General features: G+C 38.7%; 1 protein-coding gene across 1 annotated transcript in view; it reads right to left on the reverse strand.

The window, feature by feature from the left end:
* OPHN1 (oligophrenin 1) overlaps positions 1-16563 on the reverse strand; it is a 511411-nt gene that overhangs the window by 253334 nt on the left and 241514 nt on the right. The window contains 1 exon segment of the mRNA XM_029930777.1: positions 1106-1129. Coding sequence (XP_029786637.1) covers positions 1106-1129 — 24 coding nt within the window.

Consider the following 16563-nt stretch of genomic DNA (forward strand, 5'->3'; position numbering starts at 1 on the left):
CTTTTTTGTTAATCTAAACATAGGGAGTGCCTGGATGGCTCAGTCAGAGGAGCAAGTGACTCTTGATCTCAGGGTTATGAGTTCATGCCTCATGTTGGGAGTAGAGATTACTTCAATAAATAAAAAGCTTTAAAATTTTATACCTAAATGCTTAAATCTTTTGATACTACTATAAATGGGAATTTCTCAATTTAATTTTGGGGCACCTGAGTGGCTCAGTTGGTTGAGTATCCAACTCTTGGTTTTGGCTCAAGACAGGACCTCATGGTTCATGAGCTCAAGTCCCATGTCAGGTTCTGTGCTAAAAATGTGGAGCCTGTGTGGGATTCTCCCTCTCCCTCTCCCTCTCTGCCCCTCTTCTCCTCTCTCTCTCTCTCTCTCTCTCTCTCTCTCTCTTTCTCTCTCTCTCTCTCTCTCCCTCTCTCTCAATAGATAATTAAACATTAAAAAAAGAAATACATTTATCGTCAGTCATTATACCAGGGCTCAAGCCCAGGCCCAGGCCAATTATAGGTTATCCCATAGATAACATGGTGCAAGCAATTCATGAGCATACGCAGAACCCAATGCCTAAATATGCATTAAGTAAATACTGGTTAGCTGTTTTCAGCATAGCCAGAATGCAGTATAATGCATTCCCTATAATCTCTTTAACCACAAAATAGCTATTTGATTTCCCACATATCAGCCTTTCTCTCACCTCTCTTGACTTGTGGAGTCTTGAGCAATCCTCTCTGCAATCCCTGGTTTTTCTGGACAAAGCTGAATGCCAAACCCATAACCAGTGATCTCAACATGATAAGCTGAACCTGCTCAGAATCAGACACTGAATAGAAAATAGACACAGGAAACTCTCCTGCAGCATTGCAGTCATAATGCCCAAGTGATCACTTAAGACGCATTCATGTGTAAGACTTTTAAAAGTTCATTTATTCACATTATCATTTAGTTCCATGCAGTAAATTAGGACATGCAGCTATCCCCAGTCACCTTTCTACTATTTCCCCTTCTCCAGAAATAAACTTTTTCATCTCTAAGCCAATTATTATAGTATTTACTTTAACATTTCTGATATCTCAAAAATAATGGTTTATATTGCTATTACTAATTCTTAAGTTTTGTGCATTATCTATTAACTTTCAAAAATAGATGACAATTTAGCCCTTTCCTCTCTGTCTCATTATCACCACCATCTCCTTTGTTCCCCAACCCAAAACCCATATCCTGATATTCCTATGATATTTATATTGCAATTTGCTTTGATTCATATTCAATAATTACATTATTATGACCATCTAAATATTACTTCTAGATTAAACATATAAGAGAATATCATTATTGTTAATTTCCAGTACAACTAGATAACTATCAAATAATCTTAAATGCTCTAGAAGTTAACATACAGTTTGTTCTGCAGAACAAATTCCACAACTAAAAACATAGAAGAGGCCATATGAAAGAAAGTAGAAAGAATGGAGATGTGGATTGGGAGAGAAACAGATCATAGCTGCTTCAGTCAAAGAGGAGGATGAGAGATAGACTACCAAAAAAGTGAGCTCATAGGGAAAATGTATCCCTATAGCAATAGGCTTGGAAAACAAGAGGGGCCAAATTTCTTGCATTCTTAAAACCAGTGAGCCTCGAAGCTTGGAGTTTTAAAGCTTGGCATGCTTGTCTGGGATAGAGTCCGGAGGGCATTTTGCTGCTCAAGGAGAGAAGACAAGAAAACAAGGTAGGGACAAACAGCGTGAAAACAACAATCTGAAGACCTTGGGGCACATAGTGGGGAGATAATTTGCTCATCTTTGAGCATACTATAGAGAGACAGCATTCCAAGAGAGATCCTTCTGGGAACAAAGGAACTGGCTGGTACCATTGGCATGCCTTACACCTTAGCATAAGCACAGGTGCATATGCAAGAACCAGTGTAGCACCAACACTCCCTACCTCACATGCTTACACTAAGCTGCCTAACCCCTTGTGTTCTGGTGGAGACGCCCTTCTCAGTGATGCTTACCTTAGTTCAAGTGTTTTAGGAACCCACCCCCAGGGCGGTGGCCAAATTCCTGCTCAACCCATGTCTTCCAACATGGGAGTTTAGCAGGGCCTCAGTTCTCAGAGTGGGGGTGACAGGTCTCATTTCACAATCAGACCAGAGCACACCTAGTTAAAATATACTATATTCAGGCCAAAGACTACATGCTGCATGCATCAGGCAAAGAAAGCCCCTGCATACAACTGGCCTGAAGAATAAAGCAGACAGAACAAAACAGCAGAACACAGGGAGCAAACACTGGAGGCACTCCTGGAAGTGCCAGGCCTTGGGGAACAGTGGAAAGTACACAGCAGGGCACGACAGGACCTCTTCTTCATAAGGACATTAACTTCAAAAATAAAAGATATAGCTCACTTTCCTAATACAAAGAAATAGGCACAGAGACATAGATAAAAGGAGAAGACAGAGAAATCTATCCCAAATGAAAGATGAAAAGGCTGTTGCTAGAAATGTAAGCAAAACAATTATAAATAACATACCTGATAGATAATTTAAAGATCATAAGGTTAATCACTGTATTTCAGGAAAGAGTGGAAAACGTGAATGATACTCTTAAAACATGGATAAGAAATAGCATAGCAGAGTTAAAAGGCTTAATAAACAAAATGACAAACATGTTTGATAGAATGAAAAGCATACTGGAAGAAACAGAAGGATAATGCAATGACCTAGAAGATAGAGTAATAGAAAGTAATTAAGTCAAACAAAAGAGAGAAAACAGAATCATGCATAATGAGAAGAGACTTAAGGAACACAGTGACTCCGTTAAACGTAAAAACCTTTGTATTACTGGGGTTCAAAAGAAAATGACACACAAAAGGGGACAGAATACTTATTTGAAGAAATAATAGCTTAAAACTTCCCTCATCTGGGGAAGGAAACAGATATCCAGATTTAGGAGGCACAGAGAACTTCCATAAAAATCAACAAAAGCAGATCCACATCAAGAAATATTCCAGTTAAATCATAATGGTGATAAAGAACAAATTTTTTAAAGTAGCAAGACAAAAGAAGAGAGTAACTTATAAGGAAAACCACATAAGGCTATCATCAGCTGATTTTCCAGCAGAAACCTTCTAAATCAGAAGGGAATGGCATGATATATATTCAAAGTGCTGAATTGGAAAAATTTGCAGAATACTCTATTCGGCAAAGTTATCATCTGTTTCTGAGACAAGCAAAAACTAAAGGAGTTCATGATCACTAAACCAATCATGTAAGAAATATTTACAGTAACTCCTTGAATGGAAAAGAGCTCAAAACTGACAGTATAAAAATAGGAAACATAGCAGTAAAAATGACTTTTTATTTTAAGAAAGGTCAAGGAAATCACAAAATAAAAGGATGTAATATGACAACATATAACTAAAATGTGGGAAGGAGATACGTAAAGAATAGGTTTAAACTTAAATAACCATCAAAATAATATAGATTGCTATATGAAGAAGAGGGTATATACAAACCTAACGGTAACCATATATCAAAATCCACTGATACATATGCAAAGAATAAGGAGAAATAAATCCAAATAGATCATTTCAGAAAATCAGCAAATCATATAATGACTGCCACTTCAGATAGCTGTGAAATTAGGTGATTAACTAGTTGTTACTTAACCTTCTAATTTCTGTATAAGTCTAATTACATGAAACAGAAGTTGGCGTTTTGATTTTTTACTTTGCTTTTCTGTTTGGAGTGTCATTGTAACTACTGTATTGTAAATGATGGAAAATAATTGCATATGTTAAAAAACATGAAACTTTATAAAGTAAAAAAGATAAAATAAAATAATATTTCAAAAAAAGAAAAAAACAAAAATAAATAAGCATTAAAAAGAATTTTAAAAAATAAAATAAAATAAAATTTAAGATCAACTGTTCACATTAAAAAAAAGAAAATCAGCAAATCATAAATGAAAGATAAAGGATTAGAGAAAAGCTTCAGAAATAAGCACAAAATAATAAAATGACAATAAATCCATATCTATCGATAATTACTTTGAATGTAAATGGACTTAAGTGCTCCAACAAAAGACACAAGGTGACAGCATGGATTAAAAAAAGAGAGACCTATCCATATGTTGCCCTCAAGAGACTCATTTTACACCTAAAGATGTCAGCAGAGTGAAAGTGAGGGAATGGAAAAATATCCATTATGCAAATGGAAGTCAAAAGAAAGACAAGGTGGAAAGAATTATCTCAGACAAACTAGACTTTAAAACAAAGTCTATAAAGGAGGAGTTAAGATAGCCGAGATGTGGGGGGACCCTGGGCTTTCCTCATCCCTCAAACACAGCTATATTGAGGTCAGATCACTTGGAAAACCAAGGATGTCTATCTGCAGGGTAGAAGAAAGATCTCCACAGTTGGAGGGAAACAGTATGGCATGTGTAAGGTGTGTGAAGTGAATCAGGGAAGAGAAAAGGAGAGGGGTTGAGAAAATGGGGCATCAAGTTCACACAAGAGGAAAACCTCTCTAGACCATGGACTAGAGTGAGAAGTATTGAGTGTTGTGGTTTTTATTTATGTATGTAGGTTTATTTGGTTGTTTGTTTGTTTACAAACAGCATTTGGAGCTCAGACTCTGAGGCTCTGGAATGATGTAACTTTATCTAAAGTGGAGCTGTGGCATGAGCCACAGGGGAGGAGGGAGATGGCCCCACATCACATAACAGTATACGGATCTCCAGGGCACATTGGGAGAGAACATTCCCTTTCTTGAAGTTCTTTCCAAAGAGGGTATATTGCTTCCCCAAGCAAAAACACCCTATAGGCAACAGATACAGGACATTCTTCAGTAGCAGATATAGGTGCACAAGGAGGGAATATAAGCTTTGCTGCTATTAGTGGTGTTACACTGCAGATTCCTTAAATTTCCGCAGACTGCACAGGCATGGGAGTGGATTACAGGGCAAAGGACTACAGGCACAACATGGAGATTTTCTACATCAGAGTAGGGGTGGGCACAGATCACCATGGTGCCAAGACTTTAAAAATCTGGGATTGGAATCCAAGCCACAACCAAAGAAAAACTGCAGGAGAGTTGTGGCACACGGAGAGGTGACTGCCCTCAATATGCTGTGAAGCTATCTGAACAGTGGAGGGGAGGGCAGTGAGATCCCCTGTCAAAGGTCAAGAAATTGAGGTGGTGCCATTTTCCCCCCGACAACACTGTAGACTTCGGAAAGCAACACAGCAGCCCCCAGTGGAGGCTGGAAGCACATACATCAAATCCCATTCACAGTGCCAATCAACTATTTATTTAGTGGAGCAGGAGTGACTTTAAGCAAGGGCAGAAAACCCCTTTTCCAGAAGACAAGCACAGGCAGCACCAAACACACACCAAATGTACTGAAAATATAATGCTTCAAAATGATACCTGAAGTTTTGGTGGAAATAGGACTAGGCTTACATTTTATTCTCTCTTATTTTCCTTCTTTTATAATTTTGGAATCAGACTCATACTTTTTTTGTTTGTTTGTTTGCTTGTTTTGTTTTTTCATTTTATTTCTTTTTTTTGAAGCAGCTTTTTTATTCTTTCCTTTTTATTTCTTTTGTCTTTTCTTCTTCTTTTTTTTTCTTCCAATCTTTTTCTCTGGAATCAGCCTTGTAATTTTTTTGAGTCTCTTGTTTGGTTTTTATTGTTCCATTTTCTTTCCTCTTTTTGGAGATCAGGGTCCCCCCATTTTATTAACAAACAAATCAAAACACAATTAAAGGCCCAAACCCTCACCACTGTAAGCAAGGAGGAGTTCAGCAGATACTTACGAGTGAGAAAGAGCAGCGAAAATGAAAAAGCAGAGTACACAAAACACATACGAGAAACAGCTCCTGAAATGACAGGTCCTACACAGTGTAAAACACCTTTATAATATAGAAGTACTATCAGGTATAGGAAAAATAACAAGCTTATAAAACACAAAAAATACAGAAACGTATTCAAAATGACAAGATGGAAAAATTCTCCCCAGAAAGAAAGGTCAAGAAGAAATCACCACCAGAGAATTGCTCAAAAACAGGGAAGCAGAAGGGAGGAGCCGAGATGGCAGAGGGGAAGGAGCTCTGTAAACTTCCTCTGCCCCATCTATCGAACTGAGAAGGACATTACTCTCATCTGCAAGAGTGGAAGGAGAAAATACAGACTCCAGAAAGAAGCCAACCTCAAAAATACCTGAGTGATTGAATGCGAACTGGGGAGATTGGAAAACGGGCCAGCCTGAGATGGGCAGGGGAGGTGGGAGCCCGAGCCCGGGCAAGCACGTGGAGCCCGAGAGACAAAGGGAAGAGACAGAGAAACTGAACACGCTCATAGTACTGTCTCGGGGGAAGAGATAAAGAACATTTAACTGCACTGGGAGAGAGAAACCTTCACTCCATAGATAACTGCTGGGTAGCCCAAATCCCGAACCCAGGTGGCGCAAGTGAAAACAGCTTCCAGCCCTGCTCCATCTTGGCAGGGAGCCAGCAGCCAAGGAGGTGGCGTCAGGGGCACTCACATCGACCTCGGTTTTGGGAGGGGGAGCACTCACTTCATTTATACAGCACATCTTACCTCCAGCATTGGCCACACGAATCCTAAATCCCAGGTGCCAACAGGAAATATTTGCCCACACCTATGCGATACCGGCAGGGAGATGACGGCAGTGGAGGCTGGGGTGCGCCCTCAGGCTGTAGGAGCTCCCAGATCATTTCCAGCAGCACCCAGCGCCATGGGCAACAGCTGCACGAATCCCGGCTGGTGCCAAGAGAAACTCATCCCTCCTTCAACATGATCACTATCTAGCTGGGGGCTGGGAATCCGCAGTTGTGTCTGTGAAGGCGTGCACTAAACCCACTGCTGTACACCTCCCTCAGGCAGCACACCTCCCCTAAAGCAGAACACCTCTCCTCAGGCAGGGGCAGCCTATATCCCTGCCTGAGCCAAGACAAACTGATCCCGCCCCCTAAGAAGCCAGCCATCAAAGCAAGTACATCTCATCTGTGGTGGCATAAAAGTGCATGGATTAGAACATTGAACCTAGGTGGGCCTGGAAAATTCAAGACGTGTATGATGAAAACTATAGAAAACTTAGGAAAGAGATTGAAGAAGACACCAAGAAATGGAAAAATATTCCCTGTTCATGGATAGGAAGAATAAACATTGTGAAAATGTCATTACTACCCAAAGCAGTCTACACATTCAATGCAATCCCCATCAAAATTGCACCAGCATTCTTCTCAAAGCTGGAACAAACTATTCTCAAATTCGTATGCAACTGCAAAAGACCCCGAATAGCTAAAGTAATATGGAAGAAGAAAACCAAAACGGGAGGCATCACAATCCCAGACTTTAGCCTCTACTTCAAAGCTGTCATCATCAAGACAGTATGATATTGGCACAAAAACAGACACAGAGACCAATGGAATAGAATAGAGAACGCAGAACTGGGCCCACAGATGTACGGCCAATTAATTTTTGACAAAGCAGGAAAGAGTATCCTATGGAAAAAAGACTGCCTCTTTAGCAGGTGGTGCTGGGAAAACTGGACAGCAACATGCAGAAGAATGAAACTGGACCACATTCTTACACCATACACAAAAATTAACTCAAAATGGCTGAAGGACCTGAATGTGAGACAGGAATCCATCAAAACCCTCGAGGAGAGAGGAGGGAAAACCTCCTAGACCTCAACTGCAGCAATTTCCTACTCAACACATCCCCAAAGGCAAGAGAAATTAAAGCAAAACTGAACTCTTGGGACCACATCAAGATAAAAAGATTCTGCACTGCAAAGGAAACAATCAAGAAAACTAATAGGCAACCAACGGACTGGGAAAAGTTAGTTGCAAATGACATATCAGATAAAGGGCTGGTATCTAAATCTACAAGGAACTCACCAAACTCTACACCCAAAAAACAAATAACCCCGTGAAGAAATGGTCAGAAGACATGAACAGACACTTCTCCAAAGAGGACATTCAGATGGCCTACAGGCACATGAAATGATGCTCAACATCACTCATCATCAGGGAAACACAAATCAAAACCACACTGAGATACCACCTCACGCTAGTCAGAGTGGCTAAAATGCACAAATCAAGAGACTATAGATGTTGGAGAGGGTGTGGAGAGACGGGCAGCCTCCTCCACTGTTGGTGGGAATGTAAACTGGTGCAGCCGCTCTGGAAAACAGTGTGGGGGGTCCTCAAAAAACTATCCATAGAAAACCCCTTATGACCCAGCAATAGCACTACTAGGGATTTACCCAATAGATACAGAAATGCTGACGCCTAGGAGCACATGTACCCCAATGTTCATAGCAGCACTGTCAACAATAGCCACAACATGGAAAGAGCCTAGATGTCCATCACCTGATGAGTCAATCAAGAAGATGTGGTATATATACACAATGGAGTACTACATGGCAATGAGAAAGAATGACATATGACCATTTGTAGGAAAGTGGATGGACCTTGAGGGTGTCATGCTAAGTGAAATAAGTGAGGCAGAGAAGGACAGATACTATATGTTTGCACTCATTTGTCTAGCAGGAAAACAGGAGAAACCTAATGGAGGACCAGGGGGAGGGGGAGAGGGAAAGAGAGTTCGAAAGAGCGAGGAATGCAAAACTTGAGAGACTATTGAATACCTAAAACGAACTGAAGGTCGAAGGGGAAGTCAGAGGGGGGAAGAGAGGTGATGGTGATAGAGGAGGGCACTTGTGGGGAAGAGCACTGCGTGTTGTATGGAAACTAATTTGACAATAAACTATTAAAAAAATAGAAAGCAATACAACTGAACAGGAATTTGGGACAACAATCAAAGACTATTACCTAGACTTGAATAAAGCATAAAAGTCATCAGAGAAGCTCTTGCTGGAGATCAAAGACTTAAAAAACTATTCAGGTTAAAATAAAAAACATGGTATACTGAAATGCAAAACTGACTGAATACAGTGACCACAAGGATTGAAGAAGCAGAGTAGACAATAAGAGAAGTCTGAAAGAAGCTAGTGACAAAAGGTCCTTAATCTTGAAGAGTAGACACATAGGGTTAACAACAGAGTTGTCCACTGAAGCTTGGCAGGCCAGAAGTGAGTGGCAGGAAATATTCAAACTACTGACGTGAAAAAATATGCAGCCAGGAATTCCTTATCCAGCAAGGCTGTCATTCATAATAGAAGAGATACTCTCCCATAAAAACAAAACTTAAAGGAGTTTGTAACCAATAGATTGGCCCTGCAATAAATTTTAAGGGGGAAGCTTAGAGTGGAGAATAAAAAAGACTAAAGTAACAAAGACAGCAAAGGAATAGAGAACATGATGGTAAACACCAACTTTACAAGTAACGTAATGACATTAACGTCATACCTTTCAATAATTTCTCTGCATGTAAATAGACTGAACGCACCAATCAAAACACATAGGGTATCAGAATGGATAAGACAAAACAAGATCCTTCTATATGTCGCCTACAAAAGACTCATTTTAGAGCAACAGATATGTGCAGATTGAAAGTGAGAGGACGGAGAACCATCTATCATGCTCATGGATGTCAAAAGAAAGACAGAGCAGCCATATCAGACAAGCTAGATTTAAAAAATAAAGACTGCAACAAGAAATGAAGGTGGTCATGGTATAACAATTAAGTGGTCTATACATCAAGAAGATCTAACGATTGTAAATATTTATGCCCCCAACATGAAACCCCCAAATATATAAATCAATTAATAACAAACATAAAGAAATTCATTGACAATAATACCAGAAAAGTAGTAGGCTTTAACACCACACTTACTTCAATGGACAGATAATCTAAGTAGAAAATCAACAAGGAAACAATGGCTTTGAAGGACACACTGGACCATGTTCTTAACAGATATATTCAGAATATTTTATTCTCAAACAGCAGAATACACATCCTACTCAAGTGTACATGAAACATTCTCCACAACAGATCAAATACTGGGTCACAAGTCAACCCTCAACAGATACAAAAAGATCAAGATGATATGCTGCATATTTTCAGAACACAACATTATGAAACTTGCAATCAACCAGAAGGAAAAAAAATAATAAAGCCATCAAATACATGGAAGTTAAAAAACATCCAACTAAAACTGAATGAGTTAACCAAGAAACTGTAGAAGATAAAAAATATATAGAAGGAAAATGAAAACATGACTGTCAAAACTCATTGGGAGGCAGCAAAGGCAGTCCTAAGAGGAAAGTACGCTGCATTTCAAGTGCAGCCTCTGTGGCATAATGGGTAGCATACTGGACTTCTAGTGTGAGCACACTGCAATTCAGGCCAATCCGAAAAAGGATGAATCGCCTCAAATAAACAATCTAGGCTTACAGCTAAAGGAGCTAGAAAAGGAACAGTAAATAAAACTTAAACCCTGAAGAAGAAGGTAAATAATAAGATTATAACAGAAATAAATGACATACAAAATCAAAAACAAAACTAAAAACAACCCACAGTAGAATGGATCAATGAAACTAAATGCTAGTTCTCTGAAAGAATAGCAAAATTGATAATACTCTAGCCAGACCTATCAAGAAAAGAGAAGGGAGCCAAATCATAAAATCACGAATGAAAAAGTAAAGATCACAACCAACACCACAGAAATACAAACAATCATAAGAGAATGCTATTAAAGATTATGGGCCAACAAACTACACAATCTGGAGGAAATGGACAAATTCCTAGAAATTCATGCACTACCAAAACTGAATCAGGAGAAATACAAACTTAACAGAACAATAAGCAGAAAAGAAATTGAATCATTTATGAAAAATCTCCCAACCAACAAGAATCTTGGGCCAGATGGCTTTCCAGGGGAATTCTACCAAACATTAAAAAGATTTAATATCTGTTCTTAAAATATTCCAAAAAACAGAAATGGAAGAAAAGTTTCCAAATGTATTCTGTGAAGGCAGCATTACCTTGATTCCAAAACCCAACAAAGATCCCACTAAAGAGAAGAATTACACATCAATATCCCTAATGGACATGGATTCAAATATTTTCAATGAAATCCTAGCAAATCCAATTCCACAGTACACTAAACGAATTATACATGGTGATCAACAGGGACTTATTCCTGGACTGCAGGGCTAGTTCAATATTTACAAATTGATCAACATGAGTCACCACATTAATAAAAGGGTAAGAACCATATGATCCTCTCATTAAATATAGAAAAAGCATTTGAGAAAATACAGCATCCTCTCTTGATATAAACCCTCAAAAATGTAGGAATAGAGGGAACATACATTAATACCATAAAGGCCATATATGAAAGACCCACAGCTAATATCATCCTCAATAAGAAAAACAGAGCTTTCCTCCTAAGGTCTTAAACACAACAGGGTTGTTCACTCTCAACACTGTTGTTCAACATAGTACTGGAAGTCTTAGCCTCAGCAATTAGACAACAAAAAGAATTAAGTTTGTAAGGAAAACCTCAAACTTATACTCTTTGCAGATGACATGATACATGGAAAACCCAAAAGACTGCACCAAAAAACTGCTAGAATTGATACATAAATTCATCAAAGTTGCAGGATATAAAATCAATGTACAGAAATCAATTCCCTGTCTATACACCAGTAATTTTAGAATATGTGCTGGAGGGCCAGTTTTTTTCCAGGAACAAAAGTGGGGGTGGGTGACTTTTTTTTTTTTTACTTTCCTTCTATGTAGCTGGCCCAGCACTGGAGGGCACCATTTCTGAAAATCTCCATCTATTTCATCAGCATCACTTACCCTGCCCCAGCATGCTCCAGGGAACTCAACACACTAAACCTGCCTGACCTGGCAGATACACCTCCAAAGCTGAACCTGCAGTACCATATCCTGTGAGCAAGTTTGGCTGGAACTGGAAATCCCTACAGAGTGGCTACTGACTCACCAAATCAGGCAGGTGGCCACAACCAAACCTGGAATCTCCTCAAAGTGCCTCTCATGCTGCCACACCCATTAGGTGGACTTGCCCACAAAGAAAAATCCCCCACAGAAGCTCCTGACCTGTCATAACAAGTGAGTGGCCTCCACTTGGAACCATGCCAACCTAAAACATTCCCATCATTTGGGCATGGCAACCCCACCCACCAGCATGCCTGCAACAGTCCTGTCCACACCATGCAGCTAGCTACACTAGAGGACTACCCCACCAAAAACTGTGACATCAGCATCCACAGCCAGGGCTCTCAGCTAGCCTCACTGAAAGCCAAACCCCACCCACCAATGCAGCCATAACCAAAGTAAGCACTGCAGCCAGCCAATTAAGGGGCCAGTCGTGCACATCATCTATATTACTTACACTAATCATAGTCCAACCACAAGAGAAAAGTGCATGAAGCCCAGAAAGGGAGCACCCCTGGAATGCCTAGTTCTTGTGACTGAGAGGAATTATATTTCTGTACCCCTCAGGATACATTGTAAATACACTCACTCCTTAAAACTGGGAGATATAGTTGAACTACTTAATTCATAGAAACAAATGCAGAGAATCACGCAAAATGGGGAGACAGAATAATATATTCCAAACAAAAGATTACAAGACAAAACCTCAGAAAAAGAACTAAATGAAACAGGGATTAGCAATGAATCTGATAAAGAGTTCAAAATAATGGTCATAAAGATGTGAAGAGAACTCTGGAGAAGAAAGGATAAACTGAGAACTTCAACAAAGAGGCAGAAATTATATAAGAAAAAAACAAATCAGAGCTGAAGAGTACAATAATTGAAATGAGAAAAATATATAGTAGTGGAATCTATAGCAGATTAGATGATTCAGAACAATAGATCAGTAATAGAATAGCAAAAAAAAAATGGTTTAAGAGACCTCTGAGACAACACTAAGTATACTGACATTTGCTTTCAGGGGTCTGAAAAGCAGAAGAGAGAAACAATGGTGAAAGAAAGCATATTAGAATAAATAACTGCTGAAAATATACCTAATCTGTGGAAGGAAAGTGACCTCCAGGTCCAGGAATACAGAGAGCCCCAAACAAGATGAAGCCAAAGAGGTCCACATCAACACATTACAATTCAAATGTCAAACTAGTTATGAGAACAACCATAAGACTAGCAGCTAATCTGTCAACAGAAATTTTGCAGAACAGAAGGGAATGTCAATGATAGATCTGAAGTGGAGAAAGCAGGGCATCTGAGTAGATCCATCAGTTTAGCATCTAACTCTTAATTTTGGCTCAGGTCAGGAACTCACAATTCATGAGACTGATCCGTGTGTCAGGCTATGTGCTGACAACAAGGAGACTGCTTCGGATTCTCTCTCTCTTTCTCTCTCTGCCTCTTCCCCATTCATGCTCACTCTTGCTCTCTCTCTCTCTCAAAATAAATAAACAACAAAAAAAGTGGAGAAAGGGAAAAAGACCCTATAACCAAGAATATTCTACCCAGCAAGGCTGTCATTTTAAATTCAAGGAAAAGTAGTTTTCTAACCAAATAAAAGTTGTTAAAGGACTTCAACAACATTAACCAGCCTTAAAAAAAATGCTAAAAAGACTTCTTTAAGTGAAAAAGAAAGGCTATTACTAGAAGTAAGAAAATTATGAAAAAAATATCTCACTTGTAAAAGCAAATATACAGGAAATGACAACCACTTACTTATAATCTACTATGAGGGTCAAAAAACAGAAGCAGAAAAGTCAACTGTATCTACAATAATTAGTTCCCAGATACTCAAAGATTTAAAATATGGTTTAAAAAACATAAAGTCTGGGATGGGGGGAGGCAATAAAACTTGGGTGCTTTTAGAATGCATTAAAGATTAAGCTATCATCAACATAAAATAGACCATTGTATACATAGATTGTCATATATAAATGTCATGGTAGCCAAAACCCAAAGACCTATAACACACACACACACACACACACACACACACACACACACACACACACACAAAAAGGAATGAAAACACAACATTAAAATTTTTTAATCACAAAGGAAGAGAATAAGAAAGGAACATAAAAGAACTACAAAAAGAACCAGAAAACACTTAACAAAATGGCAATAAGTACATACCAATTAATAATTATTTTAAATACAAATGGACTAAATATTCCAACCAAAAGACACAAGGTGTCTGCATGGATAAAAAACAAGACCCATTTATAGGCTGCCTATAAGACACTCACTCAGATCTAAAGACATACATAGACTGAAAGTGAAGGAATGAAAAAAGGTCTTCCATGAAAATGCATATAAAAAGAAAGTTAGTGTAGCTAAATGCATAACAGAGAAAAATACACTTTTAAACATACTGCAATTTGAAAAAAAGGACACTACATAGTGATAAAGGGGTCAATTCAGCAAGATCTAACATTTATAAATATATGCAACCCAAAATGGAAAGTAAATAGATAGAATATTAACATAACAAAAGTGAGAAATTGAGAGCAATACAATAATAGTGAGGGATTTTACCATCTCATTTAAATCAATACACAGGTCATCCAGATAGAAAATCAATAAGGAAACATTGATATTAAATAACACATTAGACCAGATGTACTAAAAAAGAATTCCATCCAAAAAAACAGTATACACATTCTTTTGAAGTGCACATAGAACATTCTCCAGGATAGATCACATGTTAGGCCACCAAACAAGTTTCAATAAATTTAAGAAGACTGAATTCATATCAGGGAAGTTTTATAACCATAATTCCATGTTAACAGAAATAAATTACAAGGAAAAAACTGAAAAAAAAAACACTTGAAGGACAGACAACATGATACTAAACAATTGATCAATAAATAATTTTTAAAAATGCCTTGAGGCAAATGAAAATGAAAACACAGCATTACAAAATCTAAGGGATATGGCAAAAGCATGCCAAGAGGGAAGTTTATAGTAGTACAGGTCTATATTCAATCCAGATATATTCTCCTGTATCCCATCCTTACCGCTACCCTCAACTGGTCATACACTTTTAGACTGTCCACTGTCCTTTGTTGTCTCCGACACCCTTTTATTTTTTTTTCTTTTTCCTTTTGCTTCTTCTCTTCTTTTCGTCTCTTTCCTTTCCATTTTTTCTTTCTTTCCCCCTTTTAATGTGTTTCTTTGATTGATATGTCTGTGTGTCTGTGTGCTTCTGTTCCCTCTGGGTTTGTCTGTCTGTTTTCCTTCTTAGGGCTACACCAAGAAATAAAACAACGTGTGCATGATGGCGAGTCCCAAATATTGCTGAGTAGGGAAATAAAATACTCACAGGCACAACAAGAGAAACCGAGAGACACCATTAAGAGAGTATTTCCTGAAACGACATGCCCTGGACAGTCAATAAGCCCCCTTTAGCAGAGAAATATTAATAGGTGCACAGAGCCCATCGTGCTTTCTAAAGGTGACAAGAGACAGAAAACTAGCAAAAATGAAAAAACGAAGAAACTCTCCGCTGAAAACCTCCAGGAGGAAGTCACAGCCACAGAACTGCTCAAGGCAGATCTAGACAACATACCAGATCAAGAATTTTAAAAACTTGTCATAAAATTAATCGCTGGAGTTGAGAAAAGCATCAAAGAATCACTGAGACAATGACTAGGTCCCTTGAAAATAGGTGTGATGAATTAAAAGAGGCTATAGATGAGGTGAATAACAAACTGGAGGCAGCCACCTCGAGGACTGACGTGGCAGAGAGAAGAATAGGTGAATTAGCAGATATAGTTATAGCAAAAGAGAAAGCTGAAAAAAAGAGAGAGAAATTGATCCAGGAGCAGGAAAGGAGAATTCAAGATCTGAGTGATCCAATCAAGTGGAACAACATCCGTCTCATAGGAATTCCTGAAGAGGAAGACAGAAAGAAAGGGCCTGAAGGGATACTTGACCAAATTAGAACTGAGAATTTCCCAAATCTAGGAAAAGAAATAGACATTGAAATTCAAGAGGCACAAAGAACCCCCTTAAGACGTAATTTGAATCGGCCTTCAGCATGACATATCATAGTGAAACTGGCAAAATATAAGGATAAAGAGAGAATTCTGAAAGGGCCCTCACATACAAAGGGAAACCTATCAGAGTGGTAACAAACCTATCTAATGAAAATTGGCAGGCAAGGAAGGAATGGCAGGAAATCTTCGATGTGATGAGCAGAAAAAACATGCAGCCAAGAATCCTTTATCCAGCAAGCCTGTCATTCAAAATAGAAGGAGAGATAAAGGTTTTCCCAAATAAACAAAAATTGAGAGAATTCATGACCACCAAACCAGCCCTACAAGAAATCCTAAGAGGGACTCTATGAGGGAAAGATTGCAAAGAATACAAAGTGCCCAAGACACCACTATAAACATGAATTCTAGGGAGAACACAATGACTCTAAACCCACATTTTTCGATAATAACATGGAATGTAAATGGACTGAATGCTCCAACCAAACGACACAGGGTAGCAGAATGGATCAAAAAACAAAACCCATCTATTTGCTGTCTACAGGAGACATATCGTCGAACTGAAGACACCTACAGGTTGAAAGTAAAGGGATGGATAAATATCTATCA

This window comes from Suricata suricatta, chromosome X (genome assembly GCF_006229205.1).
Source record: "Suricata suricatta isolate VVHF042 chromosome X, meerkat_22Aug2017_6uvM2_HiC, whole genome shotgun sequence".
Taxonomy (NCBI): domain Eukaryota; kingdom Metazoa; phylum Chordata; class Mammalia; order Carnivora; family Herpestidae; genus Suricata; species Suricata suricatta.